Here is a 27,027-nt window from a genome sequence, read left to right as displayed (position 1 = left end):
GAGAAAACAGCAGAGAGGGAAAAGAGACACCATACAGGAATTCACGTGGCAATATGAAAGGCCAGAAGACAAAGAAGTAGTGCCTTTTAAGCAAAGACATTTTCCAATTTACAATTCTGAGGCAATGAAACAGTTCATTGAGGGGTATAATCATCAGGCAGTAGAGGTTTCAGAAACTTTTATCTTCCACATACCCTTTGACAAGAGCCATTAGAGAATGTGTCCTTCTCAAAGCAAGGAAAGAAACCAAGACTGTGAAGATGTGAGGCCCAGAAGTCAGGGACCCAAGCCAAGAGCAGAGCAAAGAGAAGCCCAGCATATGGTGAAGAGCCGAGCTGGGCAGCATCCTGGAAGCCAAGCAGCCGAGGCAAGAGCAGGGCAGACCGCTGTGGGAGAGAAGTCTTCCAGAAGATGCACTTCTTGGAATATATATTCTATCGCACATCAAAGGAGATTTGTAGTTTACAGTGAGTTTGGAATTGATTTAGTTACCAGCGTGTAGAAAATGAAGCAAATCAAGATGCAGTGATTAGCTCCAAGGAAAACAAATCTAGTGTTGGAAAGACAAAAGTCTTAGTAGACCACGTGACTCAGGAAGAGCTTTTGCATAGTCTTACTAATTGAAACTCCAGAAAATTTCCTGTCCTGAATTAAAATCTAACTATTGACATAATGGGAGGGGAAGAAGGTGAAGGAAGAGGCACAGAGGGGAAAGAAAGGTTTTCTTTGTATACTTTTTTATATGGCTTTTTTTTTTAACTGTGGGAATGATTTTCCTAAACAAAAAGAACAAGTTTTAAATGAGAAACATAGATTGTCATAGATTATCATAGATTGTCAACAAGTGATCTCATCTCATAAAAATGTGCTTTCTTCCCTTCTTTTTCTTTAGAAATTAAAACACAGAGCACGGGGCTGTTCACCTGATATCAGACAGATAGACCTTGATGTCAACCGTACATTTAGGGATCATATTATGTTTAGAGACAGATACGGCGTTAAGTAAGTAAAGTTTAATTTTATGCAATGTAAGGGGTAGTTATAAAGTCTATTAGGTTAAAATGTGAGTGCTTAGGATATCTTATACAGTCTTGGTTTTAAAGTATTTTAATTAATATATATTTACAATACCTAGTGAATATATCCACTTGGTTTTGGTACTTATACATGATACATCTTGATCCTTTGATTTACATCCTACATGGTTAAGCTTTTGCAGATCAGTTGAGTCCTTAGTGTAAAACTTTTGACATAAGTGGTATAAAATTAGTAATCATTTTATGGTCTGAGAATTTAATAAAAGTATAATAGATTCTTTTATTCAGAGTTTTAGAAAAGAAATGAGATTGTGTTTGAAAATTGTCACTGATAAGTCATCTCTGTAACTTTACCTTATGCATAAAAGAAACTAAAGAAATGAAAGTGAATGAAATGAGAAATCAGTGAACTAAGTGTACGGCCAGGGCATTAGTACTACTACACATCGACACATCGTTGCTGTGATGTTTGTGAGTGAAATGTGCAGTTTTGTTGGCTTGTGATCAGTTAGGTTCAACCAGTGAAGCAGAAGCCGGTAGCAGATGTACAACAAGAGACTGGCTTATCCACTTACGGAGATAATAGGCAAATCCAGAATCCACAGAGCAGATCGCCAGGAAGGATAAGCCAGAATTCCGAGGCACGAACCAGAGCTTCTGTCCTTGGGTGGAATTTCTTATACAGGGAAGCCAGGTTGAATCAGGCCTATCCTGATCACCCAGGCTAATCTCCCCTATTTATTTATTTATTTATTTAGGTTATTTGAGACAGGGTCTCACTATGTAGTTGAGACTGACCTGGATAACTCACTATGTAGCCCAGGCTGGTCTCGAACTCACAGCGATCCTCCTGCCTCAGCCTCCCAAGTGCTGGGATTGCAGGAGTGTGCCACCATGCCCGGCCATAATCTCCCCTATTTAAATTGAACAGATGATAAATTTTTATTTCACCTATAAAATACCTTCACAGCGACACCTGAATCAGTGTTTAATAATCGAGGATTGCAGTCAAATTGACCCAAAGTCAACCATCATAATCCACTCTTGTCAACTTAGTACTCACATGCCTCTCCTCACACTGTTCTTAAGTCATTCTTCTAGCATGATATAACTATTCTAGTTAAAACTGAAAACATGCTGGCCCTTTCCCAAGTAGATGTTAAGTCCTTGTTTTGATATCCTGTAACTTAAACATTGTGATATCAAGTTAACTATTAATACATCATATAATGAATGTATGATAAGAGAAATAAAAACTACATGTAACATATACATAGAATATTCATACCATAAAAAGGAAGAAGTACTTGCAACAATTATATTCATTTCTACAAGTGTTTATATAGTTATAAATGGTATTTATGAGTACCCTTTTCTACTGCTCTCCATATACCATTTGCCTTCAGCAAGTACCTCAGCTTGGTGACTCAAACTTGATTAATTCCTAAACAGTCTGCACCATTAGCAGTCCTGCTGAATTAGTTGTAGTTTTTGATTGACTTTAATGACAAGGCTGGGTAATACTAAGAGATGCCCTAGTGGTCTCCTGTATTCAGATATTCCTTCTTTTGTCCTTTGGATAATATTTTTTCCCTTAATAATCAGGATCAATCACCTTCCTTTGCCCTTTGAGGTATAAGGAGCCTACAGTGGCATTAGGAGCTCAGAGAGTTTAGACAGCACTTTTAGCTTCCAGTTCAGTCATTGTTATATGTGCTAATGAAAACATTCCTTCTTCTGGAACTACGACCTCCAGATCAGCAGACCCCAAGGTTGTAGGAACAGGAAGCTGAAACTTACTAGTGAATCCTTAGAGTTAAGAGTGAGTGAAGCCATTCCACGCTTTGAATCTTGTGTTCCTGATTCCTGATTGTGGAAAAAACACCTTTTATTTGAGGATAATGTAGAACATAACCAACTTCTCTTGTAGGATATTGCCTGTGACCTGCCAGGTATTGATCTTAGCTGGTACTGTGGCGTCTTCAAAAGGCCATGCCACCATCCTGTTAAGTCAGTAGCTAGTTCTATTGGGATTACTTCAGAGTAAGTTCAGTGAAGGAGGGAAACGATTTAAAGAAATTTTGAGGCCTTTTCTCTATTCTCAAATTTAGACTAAAGTATTGTTTGAGCTTCAGCTTAGGAGAAGTTCTGTATTACAGTAGCAATTTTATCTGGATTATCTGTTTGTTTTCAGTCAGCTTTTTATGTTTATAATTTGAAAAGTATATGAAATAACTAAATTGTGTTTAATATAACTTTTTATTTCTCTAGGCAACAGTCTTTATTCCATGTTCTTGCGGCATATTCTATATATAATACGGTAAGTTAGAGCATGCCCGCCCAGTTGTGTGAACTGTGTTCTGAGGTCCGTCTAGGTGCAGCTCTTCATCTCAGACCAAGTGGCTTCCACACCCTCTTGTAGCCCCTGTGGTAATGCTGGGGTCCTAGAGCAGCAGAGTGGACTTACACCCGGAAAACCTAGATATGACCGTAGTATGCCAGTGAGCCATACTTTCTCACTCTTTATTTTTCCATTTTATTTTGTTGTTTTGTGGATAGAGTTTCTTTGTTGTTTTGTTTGTATTTTAAGCAAGAAAGACTAGGAATGAGCCTAGCAGGACAGAAAGTTGATGGCTAGATTAATTTTAACTTGACTCTTGATAGCTCTTCATTATTCCTAGGAGTTTGCCTTTTAATATCACATTTTGTCTATTAAGTGAGGCCCAGTAGAGATATGATAAGACTAAACTCTTTGGAAATAGACATACTTCCCTTAAGGCATTTACCATTCTCGGGGGAGAAAATAATTTAGGGAAAAACCTAACATAGATATTAAATAAATATTTGTTGTCCGGGGAGGACAGTCTTTGAACTTTGAGATTTATAAATTCTATTGTATCTACAACTTATATATTATGAGAGCAGAAATTTGCTCCCTCCAGGGTAAGTTTAAAAGGGATTTCTCATAGAAATTAAGCAGTAGCAGGGCCTCACAGGGGTTGCAACTGGAAAGTGATAAGCATACCATGAGAAAGACAGCTTTGCTTTTCTCTATCCCAGTGGAAGGTCATAAAAAAATCTGAGTATCTCTATGGACTATTTTTGTCCCAGTGTTTACCTCTCCAGATTATTTCCTTTGCCTACTTTCTAGTACCCTATGACTAAAATTTCACCCCCAGACTCATTGTGATCATGCTGTTCACCTACAAAACCTCAGTGATTACAGTTTCTCTTGCTTTGTACAAATTTCCTAGGCAGAGTAGAGTGCTGATCAATCAGTAAAACCAATTTTTTGTTCTCTTGCGGCCAGGCATTCTCATATGTGCATCAGCTGTGGATCCTGTGATACAAACATGAGTCTCTAAGGCCACATCATGAGCAGGGACTGTGAAGAGAGGGGACATAGCCTAGATGGGCTATGTATCTAGTTAAGAGTCTAGAAATATAAGGGATAAACAGACTAGGAGGAGGGGACAGTTCCAGCATCTGAGCAAAAAAAGAGGAATGGTGAGGTAAGAATCATGCATAAAATGAAATAAATAGTAGTAATCTTTAAAGAAAGTGGAGCAGTATCAAACAGAAGACAGCTTTAAAAAGTGTAGATCAGACTTTTCTACACCTATACATTTACTCTTAGCACAGCTTTCTTTTGTAATATATGGCAGAATGCTGTAAAGACTGTGATAGTTATTTCTAGAATTGCCCACTACGTAATGTGTTCTTGATACTTAGTAGTTCAGCCTTTTCTGTGTGCATTCACATGCCATTCGATTTTAAACTCCCCAGTGTGTTGTTCTCATTTGCTCTTAGGAAGTTGGGTACTGTCAGGGAATGAGCCAAATCACAGCTCTGCTTCTCATGTACATGAACGAGGAAGATGCTTTCTGGGCCCTCGTCAAACTCTTCTCAGGCCCCAAGCATGCCATGCATGGTAAGAAAACTCCATATTTATCATAAATAATAAATAACAGAAGGAAAAAGATGAATTAAAGCAAAATCAAAGATGCTTGGTAGAATTAAACACAATGAACTATTCCTCAGAATTTGTTCAGTTAATTAGTATTTGTTACTTCTTTCTCCTTTTATTTTATTTTATTTTTATCTTTTCTAGCTTTTCCTTTTATTCTAATTTAAAAATTTTTTTTGGCACTGGGGATTGAAGTTGGATCCTTGCACTTGTGAGGCAGTCAATGAAACTACTGAGCTAAACCCCTGGTCCTTTTCTAGCTTTTCTGTTCACATTGAGTTTTCTTTGTCTTTTCCCTAAAGTGTATTGACATTTTAAAATTTTCCTCTTTCTTGTTCTTGGTCAAAAGAAAGTAATTTAGGTTTGGAAGAATTTAGGAAAAGCTCTACATTATGGGGAAAAATAAAAGGTATCTTTTGGTTGGGCATGGTGGCGCACGCCTGTAATCCCAGCAGTCAGGAGGCTGAGGCAGGAGGATTGCTGTGAGTTCAAGACCAGCCTGGGCTACATAGTAAGTTCCAGGTCAATCTCAACTATATAGTGAGACCCTGTCTCAAAAAACCAAACCAAACGAAACCAAAACAAAACAAAAAAACCCAAAAAAACAAAACAAAACAAAAGATCTCTTTTGATCAAAATTTGATTTGATGCAGTTATCACTTGAGCAAAATATTACCTTTGGGTCTTGTGATATGTAACTCCTTGTCAAAGAATATTAGTTGAGAAATGACACTTAGCAATGTAGAGGAAAAGTATTTAAGTAATTTTTATATTTTAAATGTGGCTTTTAGTTCTTCCCACCATAACTTTTGTTCCATTTTAGTATGTGTGCTGCCGAAGCGAGCACAACTTTTGTTCCATTTTAAATAAAAGCTGATAAAATGTTTTGAGCACTTGAAATATTTCAAAACATGCATAATTTTGGTTTTAAAATTAGGAGATTATTTTAGTCACCTTTTCCTTATTTGGCTAAGTATATACATTAAGCTTTACTTCAAAGAGTTTAACTCTGGATTGCAACTAAGAAATCAAAGTGGCATTTGTCTGTAAAATGTAAAATTATTTTTCTAGTACATCTATGTGATAATATCAAATTTAAAACATTTTTAACATTAGTTACTCTTAGAATGGATCATCTAAATTCACGTTGTGAATACTTATGCTTTATGTGGTGGGAAAGTTGACAGTGAAAATGTTCTTTAATATTTTCAAAATTATGGCATTCCATATCCATTATTTGTTAAGCCTGACAGTCTTACCATGTGACTTTTGTGGAGTATTGTGTGTAGGGGTGTGTGTGTATGTGTTTGCTTTTGTGTATCTCTCTTAGTGTTCCTTCCCAACTATTTTAAAAAATACTGCCTGCGTGTTAAGTGTGGCATTTTGCATTCCATAAATGGACTGTAAAAGACAGATATGTTATTATATTGAGTTGCCATCCTATAACCAGTATTTAAAAAGACATCTTGAAGAAAAAGAACTCTTCCTTATTAGTCTTTATTTTGCTTTCCAATGCAATGATGCTGCCAATGTCTAGAGGTACAATGGAATGTTAAAATTGAAGTGATACATAATTATGTAGAAAACTCATTTTAGGAAACACTTGTTTCTTTTAAACCTTTTTGCTAGCTTAGTTACAGCAATGATTGTCATGATTCTTATCTGTAAAGCAGTATTCATTCTAATGTTCTAACATTTGCATTTACAGTACAGGATAAGTTATAGATGCATTTGTATATGTGCAGATACTTGTTTCTGTGTCTGTCTGCTAAATGCTACCTCTGACCTGCATTTTCTATGTAAAAGTGATACCATTTCTAAATGTTTGGAATAAGAGCTAGGACTAGAAAAGATGAAATTTAAAATATTAAGTCTGTGATACCATTGAGAAGTGAACAAAGTTAAGTATCTTAGCATCCTTGAGCTAGTTATTATTGAAATATATTGACTTTTTTAACAAATCAAACTTATCAAATTCTTTCTGTCTCCCATTCTTGTCAAGTTGACCATGAAAGTGGCACTGTAGATTTTTTATGAAATCGCTTCAATGGGAAATATTACTAAAGGAGGAATAGACTCTGTATCTGAGGAAATTTTTACACTTTCAATAACTGAGAACTAGTTAAGAAAAGTTCTGCCTAGTAGACTCTAAAGCAGTGTTTCCCAGTATTGTGTTCCTTGGGTTCTTGAAGGAACATAGATTAATTTCTAAAAACATACTTTGTTGTGGAATAAATAGACTCAGATAATATAAGTCTGGAAGACTGAGTTAAGAAAAGCAAAATAAGTTTCATTAAATCTAAAAGACAGCTTAGGAACATGAATAAGCAATATGTTTCATGAATATACAACAAGAGTGTATGTAATACCCCCCCCCTTTTTAAAAAAGAGAACATCTATTAACATCTTTAGAAGTTATATAAAAACTAGGTTGGAAAATACTAATGTAAAGTCTTAAGAGAGGGTGTTCTTTTAAACAGATTGTTTAAATATCTGAAAGGAAACTTGTGAATAACAATAGATACAAAGTTTAATAAGTTAAATACACAAATTAGGGCCGAGGATTTAGCTCAGTGGTTCAGTGGCCTGCCTTGCAAGCACAAGGACCCGAGTTCAATCCCCGGTACCAAAACAAACAAACAAACAAACAAACAAATTAATACCATTTAGAATTCTTTAGTTCCTAGAAATCTTACCAGTTATGTAATCAGTTGATATAAAATAGAAATTTTGATGTAGCATTGATGATAAATGACTGTTTTAAGTGACATTAAATATAGTTTTTATAGACAGGATTGAGAATTGATGCAAACTTTGGAAACATACTAGTAAAATTGTAAGAACAAGCATAAAAAGTAATAAATGATTATGTAATTAATTTATAATAATGCAAGGGGGTGAGTAGTCAAGCTTAGAAAACCTTATAAAAATTTAGTCTTTCTAGATGTAGCTAATTGTCTTTAAAAGAACAGATAATCTGATGTTTCCATTTTTTCTTAATAACTTAATTTTCTTTTAAACTCAGAAAAAACTTTTTAAAAAATATTACAAAGATAAAGACTACCTTTAGGAAACAAATCCTAGCTAACAGTTTCATTGCTCAAAGTTTACAGTTATTTTCTTGATAGGAAGGAAAAAGTATTTTGGTAGCTATTGGATGTTTCTTTTTATTTTTGATAATTACAAATGAAAGAAAATGTTGCATTTTTAAATTGGGGGTTTTATTGTTATTTTTTCTGAAGTATTGTTTTTATGTTTGTATTCTAGGCTTTTTTGTCCAAGGTTTTCCTAAACTCTTGCGGTTTCAAGAACATCATGAAAAAATACTGAATAAATTTCTGTCTAAACTTAAACAACACTTGGTAGGTAGATGTGTCACTGATTTATACCCACCTCCATCAAGAGTGAAGCTATAATAATTCTGTCTTTGATCAATTATCTTTTACTGTATAGTGTTATCCATTTCATTTATTATGCTCTTATAATTCCCATTATTTAAAGGATAGTAAATTTGTAAATTTCAATATCGATGCTCTGTTATGGTCCTAATTAATACATTTCAACTTTTTCTCTAACACTGATAAATACACATTAAAGTTTTTAAAAATAAGTGATTTGTCCGAATTTTGAGGTCTTTTTAAAAACATACAAACTAATGGCTATACATATACTTTCCTATAAAATATATTGACAGATATCTAAATGTATTACTGTGCTATCAGGAGGAACCTATTAGCATAATTTTGAGAAGTAAAATTCTGGAAGGAAAAGTAAGAATAGAAAATAGCATGAAATGATTTATAACAAGATATTTTTATATTTAGCTCTAATACCTACCTCCAGCAGCTTTCTAACTTTTATATTGTCGTATTTTGTTTGCTACAATCCAGAAATTCTGAGGTCTTTGTTTTTTCAGGATTCACAAGAAATCTATACAAGTTTTTATACAATGAAGTGGTTTTTTCAGTGTTTCCTTGATCGTGTAAGTATTTATTTGCAAAACTTAATTATAAGATTATAAATACAAGATGAGGGGAAACTTAATAACCTTTCTTCTCTTTTGTTTTGCTTTTAATTACAGACTCCCTTTACGCTAAACCTCAGAATATGGGATATCTACATCTTTGAAGGAGAACGAGTTCTTACTGCTATGTCTTACACAATTTTAAAATTACACAAAAGTAAGAAAATATCTGTAAAGATTTTATAAAATATCGAGGCTTATTTTAATTCTAATAAACCCTGAGTCTGTCACATTCATTCCTTTAATAGTGGTTTAAAAACAATTCTTGAAAAATCAATGAAAAAATTATTTTAGTTGGTAATTTCATTTCATTGGCTCTTTCCTGTGACTAGAAGAAGCTGAGAGACATTGCAAAGGTCTTTTCACACTTCAGCATGAGAGTGTCATTTGCTAATTTCACTAATAGTATTTTGTTAAGTGATGGTCTCCAGCGGACCCACTGTTTGTTTTCATTAGTCTGAATTTCACAATTTTGTAATAGAACAGAGAAAGCAAAGAACCTAAGGGAGGGAGTGGGGAGGACATTTCTGTTACAAGTTTGCTTCATCCAGCTGCAAGCTTTTGGTGAGCAGCTTACAGGTGCGTCTCTCTTTCCGCTGTGTCATGGCCGGTGGACAAGTACAAACTGCATTTGTAATGACACAGATATTTTCCTTGGAAGGAAAAGAAAAAATTAAGGGTTACTGTGTTTCAAGGGCTTTGTAAATTTGATTTACTATGACTTATTTAAACATGAGAGTTTTTCTCTATGAATATGAAGACCCATATTCATTTTTAAAGTTTTAATTCAACTTTAAACAGGAGGAGCTATATAGAGAGCTTTTAGAACTTCGTGAAGTACTTATAATCTAGGCCACACCACATGGTTTCATGCTCATTTTATATTCTCTTACATTATTCTTGAATGATCTGTTCAGCAAAGCAACTAAATTGTAAGCTAGTTGAGTGCATGGGGCCATGTATATAACTTATGTTTGCTGTGCCTGGCATTATTCCAGGTACTTGTTAAATACTTTGATACAGGATTGTGGGGTTGCTTACTTGAGCAGAATGAACTTAAGGAGGGCCATGTTAACCACACTTTATGTAGAAATGAGAATTCCCAATACAAGATATCTCTGTATCGTTTATACTTTTCAAGAAAAGGATTCAGAAGAGTAGCGTTTCCCTTCGGCCCAAAATTGTTTCCCCAGCAAATAGACTAAAGCATGACAACAAATTGTTTTCTAAGACTCAAGGTTCTAATGACCCAGGTGAAATCCCTTTTTTTTTCTTTTTCTTCACCCTTGCCTCACTTTCTTTACTTCCTTTCTCTCTTTCTGAATCATAAGTAGACCAAATTACAGAACAATATTATACTTTTTATTAAGAAATATTAGTTAATTTTTTTTCAAAACAGTGAAAAAGCAGAAACATGTTACATTTCCTTGCAGCTCTTTGTCCTTCTTATTTTACTTATAAGGTCCTTGATCAAGTGAGAAGTTTCCTCCCCCTTTGTAAATAAACTTTAATCACAGAAATTACTTTATCTGGCAGAATATCATTACTATTCTGTGGAAAAACCTATCTCCTGCTCTGTCTTTTTCTTAGGGAACCAAAACGCAAGGACTTAAATTTATTCCCTTCACTAATAATAATAAAATTGAATAGTAATTGAGGAACAAGAAGAATGGGGAAATGCTTCTCATGGGATACTAAGTTCTTCAGCAGGAGGAATACTTTCTGTGGATCTCTTACACAGAATAGTGACTATAATTAATACCAAAGTAAAAAATTGCCCCAAAAGCATATGTTCTCATCACAGAAATAAGTATGTTCAGTGATGAGTATGTCTTAATCATTCCACGATGCTATACATGTATCAGAGCATCACATACATCATAAATGTATATAGTTTTCATTTGCCAATACAAAAACAAAAATTGGCCATTTGCCAATTCAAGGAAAACAGAAAAACCTTTCTAAGCGCTTTAATCAGTAGTTAGGTGATGCTTAAATTTTTTTCTCTTTCTTCCTGTTCACCTTAACAATAGAGACTTTATTACTGGAGGTTTATCAAACAGTGGCTTTAAATACAGTACTTTAAAAAACTGAGAAACAATCTAAATGACCAATTCTAAATGACTAAACAAATTATAATGCATACATTGCACTATGATGTCATTATTAATGATGGTACAAAATCATATTTGTTGAAGTGAGAGATAACAGTGATATGTTATTGTATGTGAACAAAAGCAGGAAAATGAAGAACTTGGTTTTGTAAATTCATGTACACACAGGAATAGACACATCAGCTTGTAGGGTATTGAGTGGTATATTCTCAACAGATGTTTACTTTCTGCTTTGTGTCTGTAGTTTGAGGTTTTTTCCAATAAAATTCATTTTATAAGTAAAAATAAAACTCACAAGTGAAATTAATGTGTTCCTGAGAAAATTCTGAAACACTTAATAAATATGGACTTAAAAGTGGATTTGCCTATGGCTGTTGGAACTTTGAATCAAGAAGAAAAAGGCCTCATGTCTTCCTGGGTGGCTGTATCTACTGTCTCTATGAAGCTCTTGCCCTGGGTTATATCAGTGCTTAGATATGGTTACCCTTAAGTCAATAAGAAAATACTTGGCTATATTTGTCTCTCCCCCTTTAACCTCCAGTAAAATAAACCTGCTTTTATGTGACTATATTAGTATCAGACAATGTTTGTATCACTGTGTTTCAGTGATACTTAAATGCCATGTTTAAGTGATATATGTTCTTTTTAAAGCCACTTTTAAAAAGTACTCAAAATATGTTTTCAACCTAAAGCAGTTTTTGACTCAACATTTGTATTTCTCTCATACCTTCTTAGAACATCTAATGAAATTGTCTATGGAAGAACTCGTAGAATTTCTTCAGGAGACTTTAGCGAAAGACTTTTTCTTTGAAGATGATTTTGTAATAGAGCAACTTCAGATTTCTATGGCAGAACTAAAGCGGGCAAAGTTAGACCTCCCAGAACCTGGTAAGAAATAGCCCTATAGTTTGAATTATAATTTAGGTTGGAAGACTTGGTATCATTAATGTGAGTCTTTTCCAAAGTGTAAGCATTATACTTGTGATGACATAATAGAAATCCATCTCTTACCACTACTTAAAGCCTTTTTTCCCTAAGTAAAAGCAGGTAAACATTAACTAAATCTGCTTTTCCTAATGGAAAACTGTGGTATTCCTACTTAAATTTTGAAATTTGGTTGGTAAATAACACTGTTGCAGTATTTAGAAGTAACCGTGGTGTTTTCTTAATAGCATAACAATAAGGACTCTTTACTTTAACGATCTCATTTTCTGAAACCATATTCATTGATAGAGCAAGTGAAGCCCATTTTATAGATGAGGAAATTGACACTTAAATATGAAGCTACAGAACTGCCAAATAGCATCAACAAGAGTAGAATTCAGGGTGTGTTGTTGTTGTTGTTGTTTTTAAATAGGGTCTCGCAGTGTAGTTCAGGCTGGATTGAAACTCAAGGTGCTCCCTCTGTCTCAGCCTCCCGAGTGCTTGGATTCCAGGTGTGCGCCATCACACCCAGCAAGCTCCGTCTTTCTAATAACCAGTCCGTAGCCTGCCGTAGACTGCGGTGTAGACAATGTATTTTATTCACTTTACTTCAAAGCATTTTCAGTACCTACTAGTAGGCTTCCTGCTCCATGCTCTGAATAAGAAACTGAAGAGAAGGGCGTGTGTTTGGCTCCCAGGACACACGAAGGAAAGACAGCATGTGCACAGATGATAACAAACACAGTGGGAGTGGGTGAGTAATAGAGCTGGACCAGAGAAGTAGAGGGATGTGGAGAGAAGTGGGTCGTAGTGGAAGAGGCGAGAGAGGAGATACAGAAAGATCACAGGGATAGCTTTGAAGAATCTTGGCCAGATGTCATTGACAGAGTATGATATGGGAAATTATTTTTTCCGTTTTGCCCGTGTAGCAGTGGATGGGATGATAAGAGGCAAAAAAAGTGAGTAGATTGCAGGTGAGAAAAGTAAAGAAAGTCAGTTATTTATGCCCTGAGGTAGAGGTGGATTTGACACTCCCTGATCCATGTGTCATCTTGGATGTTCCTGTACAGAAGGAAAGCGGGATTATATTCAAGAAAAATGCTTCTTTCCCTTCAGTAAAAACTAAAATGCTCTGCTTTGCTTATTTTACCGAGAGGGGTTTAATCAGCACTTCTCTGAGGTTTGAGGTCATCAGGATTGGCTAGAAAACGACCCCTCCCAGCAGTAATTGAGTTTGAGCCTTGTGAAACTGTTGCCTGTGCTAAGTGAGGTCAGCCTTCCCTTGCTCGGTGTACTAATGTCCATTTTCTGCTACTTCTTTCCTGTAGCAGGAAATGCATTTGGAACAGCAATTACTAAATTCTTGCTATTGTAACATTTATTTTAAAATGTCCTACCTACTTTTTAAAGGCATTTAAGGCAATTCAGTAAAAGACATGTAAAGAAAAATACATATATTATAGAACTATTTGAACTTGAGATTAAAGTTTGAAACCTATTCAGTGGAATGCGATGATGATAATGATTTATCATCTCATTATCAGTTGATTTTTAAAAAAATTTTTTTTTCAGCTTTAATTGAGTTTATTGGTACATGTTAGGGATACAGTACAGTTACATTCATTGTTGGGATCTTGTACCTCTACATGACAAGTCCTGATTCTCATTTTTTCCCCTTGTCCCTGCCCTCCCTTCACCCCCTCCTCCCCCTCCCCATCTACAAACACTTTATTTCCATCTTTTCGTTCTCTCACATTTTTTTCTTTTCCCTCATTACCCTTCCCCTCCCCGTCCCACCTTCCCTACACCTTTAGCTCCTTTCTTCCCATTTCTAAATAGCAGTAATCTCATTAGGATTTTACGTCTTATTGCAGATTATTCACACCAGGGAATATCAGTTGATATTTTTAGTTGGTATTTTAGTGCCATGCACTACAGGCACTCTTTCATTTAATCCTTAAAAATCTAAGAAAAGTTGCTGGTCCTCAGTATGATCTCTTCACTAGGAAGTGATAGAATGCTTCTGAAAAGCAGGGCAGAGGATAAAGGGAGAGGGATAGGGGTGGAGTGTTTTTTGTTTTTGTTTTTGTGGTTTTTCTTTTGGTCCTTGGCCTGCCAAAAATATGAGCTATATTTGAAACCTTAAGACAATTAAATGTACTTTATATCAATAAATTTTAATGTCATATCTGTCCTTCTAAAAATATATATGAGCTGGGCACTGTGGTAGACACTTATGGATAGGAGTTAGAGGGCTATAGTGAGACCGTCTTAAAAAAACAACATCATACATGAATGTTTCTTTTCTTTTGGTTCTGTACATAGTGCATCAGTTTCTCCTCTCACCAATAATTTGGTGACAGACCCACACAGATGCATGGTGTTGTTAAATTCTTAATTTTTTGGCAGGTTGGATAGAGTATTCCATTGTTCTTTTGATTTGCTTTTCTTTATGTCTAGTATCACATATTTATTGAACATTGTATTTCTTTTTCTGTTAATTTCTCTGTTCATCCTCTGCCAAATTATATTGGTTTGTTCATACAAGTTCTTGGTAGCCGGGTGTGATGGTGCATGCCTGTAATTCCAGCACTCGGGAGGCTGAGGGAGGAAAATTGATGTGAATTTGAGACCAGCCTGGGCTATATAGTGAGTTCTAGGTCAGTCTCAACTATGTAGTAAGATCCTGTCTACAAAAAAAACAAAATCAAACCAAAACAAAACAAAACAAAAACCCACAAAAGCGTTCCTGGTAAATTGAGGAGATTGGTTAGTTTATTATATGTATTGTAGATATTTCCCATACGGTGTTTTTTATTGTGGCCTTGTGGTGGTGTTGCTGTTTTTAACGCTGGACATCAAACGCAGGACCTCATTCATATGTACTAAGCAAGTGTTCTATTTTAAAAGTAAAAATATTTTTTAAATATGAAAAACGTTTTTAATTAGTGAGGAACCTGTGTTATGATGTCATGACACAGTACAGATGCAGTTTTTTTAAACGTTTCACTTGATGGCTTTGTATTCTAATGATATTCTACCTAAATCAAATATTTGTGTAGTACTTGCAAAATAGTGAATTTTCAAATTCCTTTATTTCTTTTACATTTTTTGGCATTCTTCTGTAACAGAGAGCTTTCCCTGTCTTGTCAACTATGGCTTTTTGGTTACCTTAAGATGGAGTTCCTACTGAAAAGGCAGAATAAATGCTTACTTTTTTTCTCTTCACAAATCTTTTCTTTTTCCATCTTCTATTCAGATGAAGCTGTTTGGTAGAGCTTTTATAAATTAAGAGAAAGTCATTCTGGTTAGAAACTCTGACTGCCAATATATTTAGCTAAAAGTTAGAGCTTATTATGTACATATTAGAATTGAGGCAAGATTTTTCTTAGACTAATTGAGAGAGCCCTTTAATGCTTATCTTTTAAGCATCAGGAAATACCCAGCTGAAGGAACATTTTAGAGAAAGAGGCTGCTTTGGCTGTGGTACATGTGCTTTTTTTCCTATAGAAATTTGAATTGATTTTTTTAAAAGTAGAAAACAAACTTTACAAGCTTCCATATTACATTTTATCTTTTATGTGGCCTTTTGTACTGGTACCAGGGATAGAACTTGGGACCCTGCACTTATAAGGCAGGCGACGGAACCACTGAGCTAATCCCTGGCCCTGGTAGTAAAAATTTTTGACTGGAGAATAGTAAAAAACATTTCATTTGTGCTTGTTTACAGCAACACTTTTTGTATATCATAATTTGGAATTTTATTTCATGCTTGATTTTAGAGAATTGCCCTGTCTCAGTCTTACTCCCACTCCTACCTCCCTACAGTTCCTTCTTTCCCTGTTTTCTTCACTGGTTGCTTTTCTTAAAATAAGCTGTACATTACCCCTGTGGGCAGTTCATATTTCCTGCAGTCACAGCAGTCGCCTCAAAAGGTCTCCAAGTCTGTACTACCATCTCAGAGCTTCATCCTGGAAATCTCTGATTTCCCACCTGCTTTCCCAGTGCCCTAAGGGGGTATCTGCCTCTGCCTGCCCTCAGACCTGTGAACAGAATGAATGTAACTGAGCCAGCGATTGCCTGCCCAGCCTCCAAAGTTTTTCCTGTATTCTGTTTATTTCTTATCTTGATAAAGTGGTCATCCTTAAGTCATTTCGGATCATCTCCTGCCTCCTGCTTATCCTTCAAGTACTTAAAGTACAGTTACTCAGCTTCATTGCTTTTGGTTCTTAATGTTTCACATTCCATTCCTCTGCAGCCTTATTACTGCAGCAGCGTCATCTAAAGTGGGGGACCCTGTGGGTGTGAAATGGTAGGGCACCCAGTTCTTAGGAGAGAAAATCCAAAGTTTCACGTAGAATACTCTCTTCTGGTCCACACCCTCCATTCCTCCTTCCTACCTTCCTGACACTTTCAGGTAATATAGTAATTGTAACAACAACCCTTGAGTCCATGATAGACTCCTTGCTTAAATACCTTATAGTCTCATAGTATTAACTCACTTGTTTTTTCTGATGGCTCTTTGGAATAGGCACTTGTTAATACACATTTTGTTGTATTATTTTTATCTTCAAGAACAATTGTCTAGTCACAAGTTTAGGTTTTAAAAATTAGTATTTTATTTATTAATGCAACAAACTAAGAAACATAGTTCCTTGTATTTAATTCAGTTTACAGAAGTTAACATAGTTTTGTTTTGTTTTGTTTTTGGTACCAGGGATCGAACTTGGGACCTTGCCCTTGCAAGGCAGGTGGCGGCACCACTGAGCCAAATCCCCGGGACTAGCATAGTATTTTTTTAAGTCTAGAAAATTTTAACATTTTTTCTTCTAAGGGAACTTTAGATAGCATTTGATTGCATTTACAAACATTTCTATAAATATTTAAAATTATGTTTATAAATTTAATATACCTGGTTTCCTTTAAATACAACTTTCCAGTTTAAGGACAAAACCTTTCTTAGTTCTAACATAACTCATAAATCTAATTATCTGGAACTTAGGAGTATGTTGAAGCTTAAATCTCTTGATGCTACAATACTGTTCACAAGTTTAAAATCAAAAGTCCAAGCCAGCGACTCAAGTATACATTTTAAATTGGCATGGAATATCAACTATGGCCACATTCTCTTATCTATGGAATGTGAAATAAATAAAATGCTAAATATGCACAGATTCCTTATTTCAAAAGATATAAAATTAATTCATTTTATTCTCAAACTTTTCATAATTAGTTATAGATCTTCAGGAATTAAACATTTTTTTTTTCAGGTAAGTTTTAGGGATCATGAGGTGTGAATCACAAGCTAGGACTCCAACTGAGTTTTGGAAGTGACCCCAGTTGGCAAGCTTCGGTGCCTTTTATTTTGAGGTGGGTGCCCACTAGATGACTGTCATGTAATCCAAGGGCCTTAGATATTTGCGCAGTAGCTCAGTTCTTTATTCACAAAAGCTGCATCTTCCCCCCATGAGAGCTGGGTATTGCGTTTCTTCGGTCTTTTACCTCTGCCTCTGACTTTCAGGGTCTTTTAATTTAATGAAATTCACTGCTCTTTTTCATTTGTTTCTTATTTGATAGGACCACAATTCTTGCATTAAATAGCATTTATTTTAATTTTGAATAATTTTCATTTCCATCCTGCCATCAGTTTTTTTTTTTTGGTGTTAGAGATTGAACTGAGGACCTTGTGCTTGCAAGGGCAGGTGGTGGAACCACTGAGCTAAATCCCCAGCCCCTGCCATCTGTATTGTTAATTGCATTTAGGTGGAGGAAACTTGGGCTTCCGGGTGAAGTACCTCCCCAAGATCACACAGGTGGTCAGTGGTAGGCATTTCAGCTGACCCCACGCCTGATTCCAAAGCCAGTGCTATGCATTATACCACCACTGCGAAGTTCAGGTCTCAGTTTAACAGGGGTGTGGTGTGCCTTTGAGCATACTTCTCCTTCAAGAATGCCTCTAGAGCTACCTCTACCTCTGTCCTCATATATTTTATTGTTTCTACAACATAGCTTAATTATCATCATCCCAAGTTTTCCCAGCCGGTCCCCAACCTCCCCAACCCCCAAGACTTGATTTTGTGCCTGACAGGAACTCCTGTGCATGCTTCTGTCTTAATACTTTCAGCGCTTGGAATTTGTCTTAATTTGTGTGTCTCTGTGGATAGAATTGTTACTGGAGGGCAGTGACCACGTTTCAGCATCACTAACATTAGTTAGCACAGGGCCTGGCGTACAGCAGACATTCAGACTTTCATGGTGGTTGTCTTGTTTCTTTTGCAGTGCTGGGCCCTAACTTAGGATCCTGTAAATGCAGACAAGTGTTCTACCACTGAGCTGCATCCCCAGCCCTAGTCATTAGTAATATTTTTAAATGAAGTTATAATATCTTTTTGAGTAATAAAATTACTGTCTACAAAAGGGTTAGCACAAAGTAATTTTTTGAGTGATGAACCATTCTGTGTCATTTTTGCATATACAAACAAGTCAGTTTTGTTCTATGTTCAAAAAAAGCCCACTTTTTGAAGGTTTGAACGAGTTTTCACTTTTGTTTCTGTACTATAAATTAGCGTTCCAATAATTTTTGCATGTGTGAATTGAAATTAAGGGAAGAACACGAAAGTTAAAGTTTTAAAAAGTATTTCCCAAAGATTTAGTGAACATTATTTCTAGTGAGACATGTGTTTAAATAATCATCTCCTTTGTACTTCTTTATCTTTCCAGTTTATTCAGTTCATAATCAAATCTGTGATGCTAACTACAGTCATTTTTAAACATTTTAGCTATAATTTAGAAAACTTAATCAAGGTTGTCATAATGCTTGCATTGCATATTTCCTGGCTAATGTTATAGCTAACAAATAAAAATTTTATTTTTCAGATACATATTTGAAATCCACAATTTTGTAAAAATATTTAAAAACTCACTTGGACTTAATATTTGATCTGAAAGAGGATAACACTTTCCCAGAATAATAGAATAATTTTCCCAGCAGTCACTCCTCACCATGTCTTACTGAAAATTGTTGGAACAGTCAGAGTACATATGTTCTCTTGTTGCAATTTAAAAGTACAACGTCGCTGGTAAGGGAGAGCGCTCAGAGCACTTTGTGTAATTAGACATCTCTTGTTGGGTGCAAATAGCTACTGATGCCTCCGAGGCAGTTCCTCTGCAAATCTTGTAGTTGCGTGTGCTGTCCACTGGGTGGTGACAGAGACCTGAATAAGAACAAGGATGGGCAGGCTGGAAAGGATTTAAGAGGGTCCCTTTCCTTTATCTTTTGAGGGGAGTTAGGTATTCATCTTTTGGCCTTTTCTTTAAAGAAAAAAGAGTGAATAGAAATTGATGCTATTATTCTAAATTGTTAGAGCTGCCATAAAAGTACAGTACTTGCCACTTACGTGACTGAACATTGGTGAAAAATATCATGAATGTGTTATCTTCATGCAAGCCTCCCCTGGTAAATCTCATAGGAAGCTGGGGCTGCCTTCCTTGGAGCACTAATTCTTCAGCTCTTGCTTATTCAAGCGGAGGAAAGAGAGGATGAAGTTTTAGACATGAAGCTGAGTAAAAGTATTAGTGGAGTGAGTAACATTATAGTGTTCGTTGAATAGAAGTCCAGGCTGAAGCCTGGATAACAAATATTAAAATACTGATAGCTATCTGTTCAACATTCTTTATGCTTAAATCGCTCAGTTGCATTTAGTTACTTACAGGTCAAAGAAGATAGTTAAACGAAAGTCAGAGTGTAGCAGTATTTGTGTATGCCCGTGGGTGTGTGTGTATAGACCCAATACGTTGTATTGGCTCTAAGAAGAGATTATACCAAAATGGTTAATGCTATATTTGGATCTACTTTTAAAGGAAAAAGGCAGAGAATATCCATTAGCATAGAAACTATTTCTAATGTACCATTTCTTTGTGTGGTGTCGACACTGTATTGTGAATGTTGAGTAAGTAATCTTCAAAGAGAACACCTTTATAAAGGGGTCAAGTAGACTTTTCCTCTTGATTTCATGATTACCAAGATTGGAGTGGGAAGTAGGAGTTTCATGAGGCCACGGTGTGACTGAGAGACTGGCTGACCGATGAGAGAGAGCACAGTAGGTGTTCCGGACGCCCATTGTACTGGGGAGCACCCTCTGCGAGGGGAGATCACGGTGGTGGTCAGCCTTTGAAACACTGCTCAATCAAAACAGTGTGTACAGGACGCAGAAAAAATGTAGTTCCACTTTTAAAAAGAACAAAGGTTCGATTATATAAAACCTCAGGCAGGTAGGTGTGATGTCTGTCTAAGGCAAAAAAAATCAGTAAATTAGTTCATTGAAAAATGGAGTTTTGAGCCCTTGGAAATCAAAGGAAGTGATCCCTCATTATGGCTCCACGAAGGATGCCATGCCTGACTAATCTGAGTTTGATTTTGTTGCACTTGTTCATCTAGGGCTGGGATGTAGCTCAGTGGCGGAGTGCTTTCCTTTGATGTGCAAAGCCCTAGGCTCAATCCCCACTACCACAAAAAATGATCGAAAATTTTAAAAAGATGGCTCATTTAGTGAGTCAGATAAAAGCTATCAGCTTAGCACATTTAGGTAAAAGTAGATCATATGACAGTCTTACGATACTTTGGGAAATAAGCTGAAAATATCGCTTACAATTTGTACACCAAACCGCAGGTTAGTAATCATCTGTCTATTAAAACACATTCTGTACCTTAAAACTTCTTTATTATGCATATCATGCATGTTTATAGTAGAAAAACTTACGTAGTAGTTAAGCGAAAACAATGAACTGATAGGTTTTTAGCAACTACTAGTATTTATTCCTTACAGTCATTTATGTAAATGTATATAGGCTTATGCCCTGTGTGATACTCATAATAAATGGGATTGTACTGCAGATACTGTTCATAACTTGAGTTTTTACTTGTTAAAATATATTAGTATAACAAATGACTGCTACAGGCTTACTTTATTTTCCATAATTTATTTCACCATATTTTTATTTCATAATTTTTAATTTCATAAAACGTATACACAACATGATTTTTTCCTAAAACAATTCAGTTTTGAATATGCTTTTTATTTTTTTATTTTTTATTAGTACATTTGTAGTACGTAATTTTTACTTTTATCATGGGGACTTGGAACATCTTAATTATTTTGTTCATCCCCTTCCCTTCTGCAAAAGATCTATCTCCCTGTTTCCTGTTATCTTTTAACTTGCTTTTATTTATATTTTCAGTTTCTCATATAGGTTATGAAATATTTAAGTTTGTGTGTCTGAGTTATTTCATTTAATAGTGTCATCTCAGAGCACATCCATTTTCCTACAGATTGCTTGAATTTATCCTTCTTTATGGCAGAGTAGTACTCCACTGTGTATAAATACCACATTTGCAGTTTTGAATATCCTAATAGCAAATATTTTGCATATGCCTTAATTATTAGAATAAATTTCCAGAGATGATTATAATATGTACTGTCAAATTTGAGAGCTTGTTTTGCTAAATCCCCAACAGTGAAATATATCAATTTTTGAAGTATTTTAGTTGCATTTCCCTGATAAACTTCTTTTACATTGGCTTGCTTGCTTTTTTTTGGTTCACATCCTTTGTTTAACTTTCTATATAAGGGTACTTCATTTTTCTTACTGATTTTTAAGAGTTTAATATATTTTAGGAAATGAAGGTGATCTATTTTTGATCCTATTCCATTTACTGTTTGTTATGAATCACTCAGAAGAAAGACTGATTAGCATGGTGTTTATATTTATGGATGGCATTGCATGGGGAGGTATAGTTAGTACTAAATTCCAGGGAGATCTGTGATTGAAATGATGAGTCAAAATAAGGAAAACCAGGGTAAGAATTAATAAGAAGCACTTCTACCTTGTCTGAAAACAACTACTAGTTATTAGACTTTTTCTTGTATGTTAACTGCAGTCATCACAGCAGATCTACAAAATAGATATTACTACTTTCATTTGTAAGTGAGAAATCTGAGACAGGGAGAGGTTATATTAACTTGTCCAAGTTCTAAGTAGTGTAGAGCCTGGATGCAGACACAAGTTCTTTGTCCCTGTTGGCCCTTAGTCTCTGTATGCCTTGGAGCTATACAGCTTAGCAATGTTTCAGAAATAATGTCTGGAAAGGTCAGCTAGACAACATAAGGGCCAGAACAGCCAATCCATTTTCCTCTACAGTGTTTCAGATAAGGAATTAATTGCCCATTCTATTCTGTTTTAGTTAATTAAAGTCTAGAATATTGCTTAAATTCTGGTAAATTCTGAATTACCACTGAGATGGAGCTCAGTGGGTAAAACATTTGCCTAACATGCACTATGCTTTCATTTCAATCCCCAACACTTCAAAAAAGTCGGGGGAAAGTCACCATTTCATTTTTATCATTGTTAGTACGTCGCTAGAGCTGAGTGTCTATAGAAGGCACTTTGGAAGTAACATTAGGTTGACCATTCCTAGCAATAAGCTGGGGACCACAAGACACAGAAAACGCATGCAGGAATCTGGGAAAAAGGAACTGTAGATGCCCCTTGGAGGGGCCTACTGCCTAGGTCCACCTTTCACATTTTCTTTGTTTAGTTGTATTTTTGATGTGATTAAATAAAATAAATTTGAATTATTATAGTTGATTTCATTTACATTGTTGGCATTAAAAGTGCTAGAACCATGAGACCAGATGATCATAAATAATAAAACATGACTTTTTGCTAACAGGAAATGCTTTCAATAGGATTTGTTTTTTATTCAAATAAGCGAATTTTGAGATTTAAGATATAGACCTAAGGATAGTTACCCTCACCCACTTTCGGGGGGACGGAGCGATACGCACAGCAGCATTGGGAACGACCGCCGTGCGACATTCCAGGGACGCACACTCGGCAGTGCTTCAGCTTCACATCTGTTCTACTTTTGTTTTTGTTTGAATCTGCCGTGGAGGATTTTTTTAAAAAACATTTAACGTAATTTCATATGAATTGCAAGTTGGTGGCTTTCTGCAGGCTGCCGAAATCAGTGAGTGGAGAAGGGGGATTTTGTCCTATGACGGCACATCTTGCAGACACAACGGGGCCGTTCCTTAGTGCCACCATTTCCTTTGCTTTGAAATGGTGTCCTTTTACCAAGTTCCTGCTTGCCAACCTGAGAATGATATTTTGATAATTAGCAGTTATTAATAGCTAATAGAAATCAACCAGCTATTGAGTTAGCCGGTTAGATCACTGTGTTCTGCCCTCACAAAGTTTTAAGAGAGAGAGGTCCAAAGGAAGGTTCATACATTGTTTTTCTTCTTCATAGGTTCTTTTGTTGCAGTGTAGGGGATTAAACCCAGAACCTTACTCATGCTAGACTCGCTGAGTCACACAACTAACCCCTCTGTTACACTGTTTTTATTCTTTTTGGTACCGGTGATCGAACTTGGGACCTTGCACTTGCAAGGCAGGTGGCAGAACCACTGAGCTGAATTCCCAGCCCTTATTACATTGTTTTTCAATCTTAATAATTTGTGTTTGTTGGGGTTACTTGCTAATAGAGAAGAATGAATTTATGTATTTATCTGGAACTAAACTGATAATTATTTATAGGGATAATTAAAAGATCTTTTGGGAAGTCCTAGATAAGCTTTATTTGTAATGCTTATTCGCTTTAACCCAATGAGTGAAGTACTTATGAATGTTCTTGGCGTGGGCTCCACGTCAGGTTTCTTCACTCCGTGTATTTCCTGTGAGGACCAGTTAGAAACTAATGGAAATGCTTTAGTAGTTTCACACGTAATGTTCAAAACCAAAGAAAATTTTCACAATGACAAGAAGTTTAGAGTTTGGGTTAGCACTTAAATCAACTTTTCCATATATCACACTTTGTTTTGTTGTTACCAGGGATTGAACTTGGGACCTTGCGCTTGTAGGCAGGTGGCGGAACCGCTGAGCTAAATCCCCTGCCTCACACAGTTTTACAGAAAGATACAAGAGCGTTGTTGCCCCTTCCTCACATTCACACACTGATGCTGTGTACAGCCTGCTCATGTCTCACTTGTCGCCTCTCCCTCTAGGTAAGGAGGATGAATATCCAAAGAAGCCGTTGGGGCAGCTTCCACCTGAGTGTCTTTCTGGCGGTATTAATCACATGAGCAACGGGCAGAGAAGTGTTGGCAGGCCCAGTCCCCGTATGAACAGCAGGACAGGAAGTGGCTCCTCACCTCACAGAAAGCACGAGCACTCCCCCCACCGTCCGAATAAAACTGGTACTCCAGAACGAGTGAGGCAGCTCAGGCGGAAATCGGTGGATGAAGACAGTAAAAATCTTAAAGACGAGGAGAATTTTCAAAGAAAACTTTCATCAGGTCCACAAGACAATTCCAGGCACTATAACCATGCAGCTGCTAACCAAAATAGCAATGCTACTTCAAATATCAGGAAGGAATTCATGCCCAAATGGAATAAACCATCAGATAGTTCGGCTGTTGAAAGAACTGCCAAATACGTCACTGAAGGCAAAAGCAGATTGGTGCACCCCGCACTTACAGCCGCCTCTCCAAGTTCTGCCGATGCTCGGATAGCAAACGCAAGGCAGAAGATGAAGGTTTGGGATGGTGATGCCGGGAAGCGGGGCTCTAATGCCTCTCAATATGATAACGTTCCTGGGAGTGAGAATGAAAACGGAGCTTCTGTTGAAGAGGCACTGGAGAGGGCTTACTCTCAAAGTCCAAGGAACGCCATTTACCCCAGCAGCCCAAGAAAGCACGCTGAGCCAGGGCCTAGTCCACCAAAAGTACCCAACAAGTTTACTTTTAAAGTACAGCCTCTGAGCTATGGAAAATATCCATCTCAGTTAGAAGGGGAAGATCGAGGGACCATGCATCCTCCGTCGTACAGCAATCCTCCCGTTTACCATGGAAGTTCTCCGAAACATATCCCCTCTGCTAACAGCTTTGTGTCTCCACAGATTAGTCCTGGAACTCAAATGAATCCTTCCAGGAGACCTTACGGCTCTACCCTTTCAGTTGATACTTCTCCAGAGAAATCTTACAGTCGCCCGGCCCCTCTTGTACTACCATCTAGTCGAATAGAAGTCCTTCCTGTTGATATTGGTGCTGGGGGATACTCGGGCAATTCAGGGTCGCCAAAGGATGGTAAATTTATCATTCCTCCAGTAGATTATCTTCCGGATAACAGGAAATGGGCAGAAGTTGGTTATACATACAGATCGGAGGTGCACGGACAATCATGGACTCGAGATCCTAACCGTAGCCACTTAAGCAATTTACCAAAATATCCAGCCTTTCAACGCGTACCCTTTCAGGACCATAACCTCCCAGCAGTTTCAGTCGATAGCCCAGTGCGATGTAAAACTTCACCAGCTATAGAAGATGCCAGTCCAGCTGGGTATCAGTATGCGGGGCCCTCGCCTCCAGCTTATCATTATAGAAATCGCGAGGGGCTTTCTGTTCAAGAGCCAGTATTGCTGTGAGAGTTTATCCTTATGAGAAACGAGAATAGAAACTGTATGAAACCTGCATTGCTATGTTTTAATTGCCAAAGCAGTATTTTATATTATTGTAAACAACTCACACAGTTCTAATGTATATTAGTAATAAGAATATTTAGAAATGTTTTCATCCCCACGCAGATGCTGCTTAAGATGAGCATTTTAAATTGCATCATCACTGAACCTCTTAAAAATTTAACCTGGAAACAGCAATAGCATTTAGGGATGCACTCAGTGATGATTCTTTACTCAGTTTCATTTATATCTTTCTCAAAACCTGGACATTTTCATGCTGTTGGCCCATTCTATTTTGACTAGTGTTATAAAGTGCTGAAAAACTGTTGAACAGGTATTTTTAAGGCTCTATGTGGTGTATGTGTCTTTTAATAGATATTGTAGTCATCCGTGCATACACATTTGAGCACAAAATTGAAGAAATGTTTTTTAAAACTATATTCAGTCTTTCCATGAAATAATGTTATACTTCTTTTCCTTATCTTTTAGTCCAGTGTTTCCCCTTCGTGTTTTTAACCTAATTCCTAACCTCATTAAAAATTTGCCCGACTTTATTAATACATCTCACCAGAAGCTCATCATTCTCTTTCAGCTGCTGGCATTTTCCTTCTGTCTAAAAATTAAAGACATTGGAGAAAAAAGTTGACCATGCAATGGTGCTTAAACACTGGGGCCAAAGGAGTGGCACTTACTGTATCTGTACCACAGGTCAGTCTTAGTGCTTCCGCGCTGTTTGCTGTGGTCCGACTTCCACAGCTCCAAGCGGACTGCTCCGTGGTGGGAGTCAGGGAAGCGCTGCGGCAGCACAGCTCTCTAGGGTCTGCAGGAGAAGCCACACTGACTGTGCAGCTCGCAGGAGAAGTTCGTGTCCGAGCAGGGCTGGTGGTGTGGTCCCTTTTCACTCTGACCCTCCATTCTTTCAGGGTCTCCCTCCATGGCCCGGCGTAGTTGTTACATGATCTGTTTCTGACATTCTTTCTTTAAAAATGTAGTTAACATGACGTTGCTGCTGGTACCAGGCCTTCACATTAGCTTTTACATTATTTATCCATGTTAAAATTGTATAAAAAAATTTATCCTGATTGTTATTAGGAGTCTAGAATTTTAATCCTTTTTAAAAATACAGTGTGACTTTTATACTTTCAAAAGTCTTTTTTCAGTGAAAAAAATTCAGGTTCGTGGTAAAAGCAGTGATGTCTTTAAAAATATTCTGTTACACTACAATTACCAAACACTGACAAAATGTTGGGCACTGCACAAAAGTAAAATATTGTATTTAAGTGGAGTGCTTGTTTTCAACATCACTTTGCTCATATTTGCATAACAGAAAATAGATGATCTGGGCCAGGGATTCAGCTCATTGGTGCCGCTGCCTGCCTCACAAGCACAAGGTCCTGAGTTTGATCCCTGGTACCAATGAAAAAAAAAAAAAAAAAAAAAAAATACAA

The 27,027-nt window shown here is 36.6% G+C and overlaps 1 protein-coding gene across 5 annotated transcripts in view; it reads left to right on the top strand.

Annotated features, from left to right (window-relative positions):
• Usp6nl (USP6 N-terminal like) overlaps nt 1-26,978 on the top strand; it is a 131,580-nt gene extending 104,602 nt beyond the window's left edge. For all 5 annotated transcript variants that reach the window (XM_010621368.3, XM_010621366.3, XM_033761825.1 and 2 more), the window contains 8 exons: nt 893-1,002; nt 3,309-3,357; nt 4,848-4,968; nt 8,272-8,366; nt 8,921-8,986; nt 9,086-9,185; nt 11,878-12,030; nt 24,129-26,978. In XM_010621368.3, the coding sequence (XP_010619670.1) occupies nt 893-1,002; nt 3,309-3,357; nt 4,848-4,968; nt 8,272-8,366; nt 8,921-8,986; nt 9,086-9,185; nt 11,878-12,030; nt 24,129-25,546 (2,112 nt within the window). In that variant the 3' untranslated portion in view covers nt 25,547-26,978. The remainder of the gene's footprint in view (nt 1-892; nt 1,003-3,308; nt 3,358-4,847; nt 4,969-8,271; nt 8,367-8,920; nt 8,987-9,085; nt 9,186-11,877; nt 12,031-24,128) is intronic.
• Nucleotides 26,979-27,027: the final 49 nt, after the last annotated feature.

The sequence above is a fragment of the Fukomys damarensis genome, unplaced genomic scaffold (assembly GCF_012274545.1).
Source record: "Fukomys damarensis isolate Sample0158 unplaced genomic scaffold, DMR_v1.0_HiC HiC_scaffold_10, whole genome shotgun sequence".
Taxonomy (NCBI): domain Eukaryota; kingdom Metazoa; phylum Chordata; class Mammalia; order Rodentia; family Bathyergidae; genus Fukomys; species Fukomys damarensis.
The sequence above is the reverse complement of the archived record's forward strand: the minus strand, read 5'-3'. Positions and strand labels throughout refer to the sequence as shown.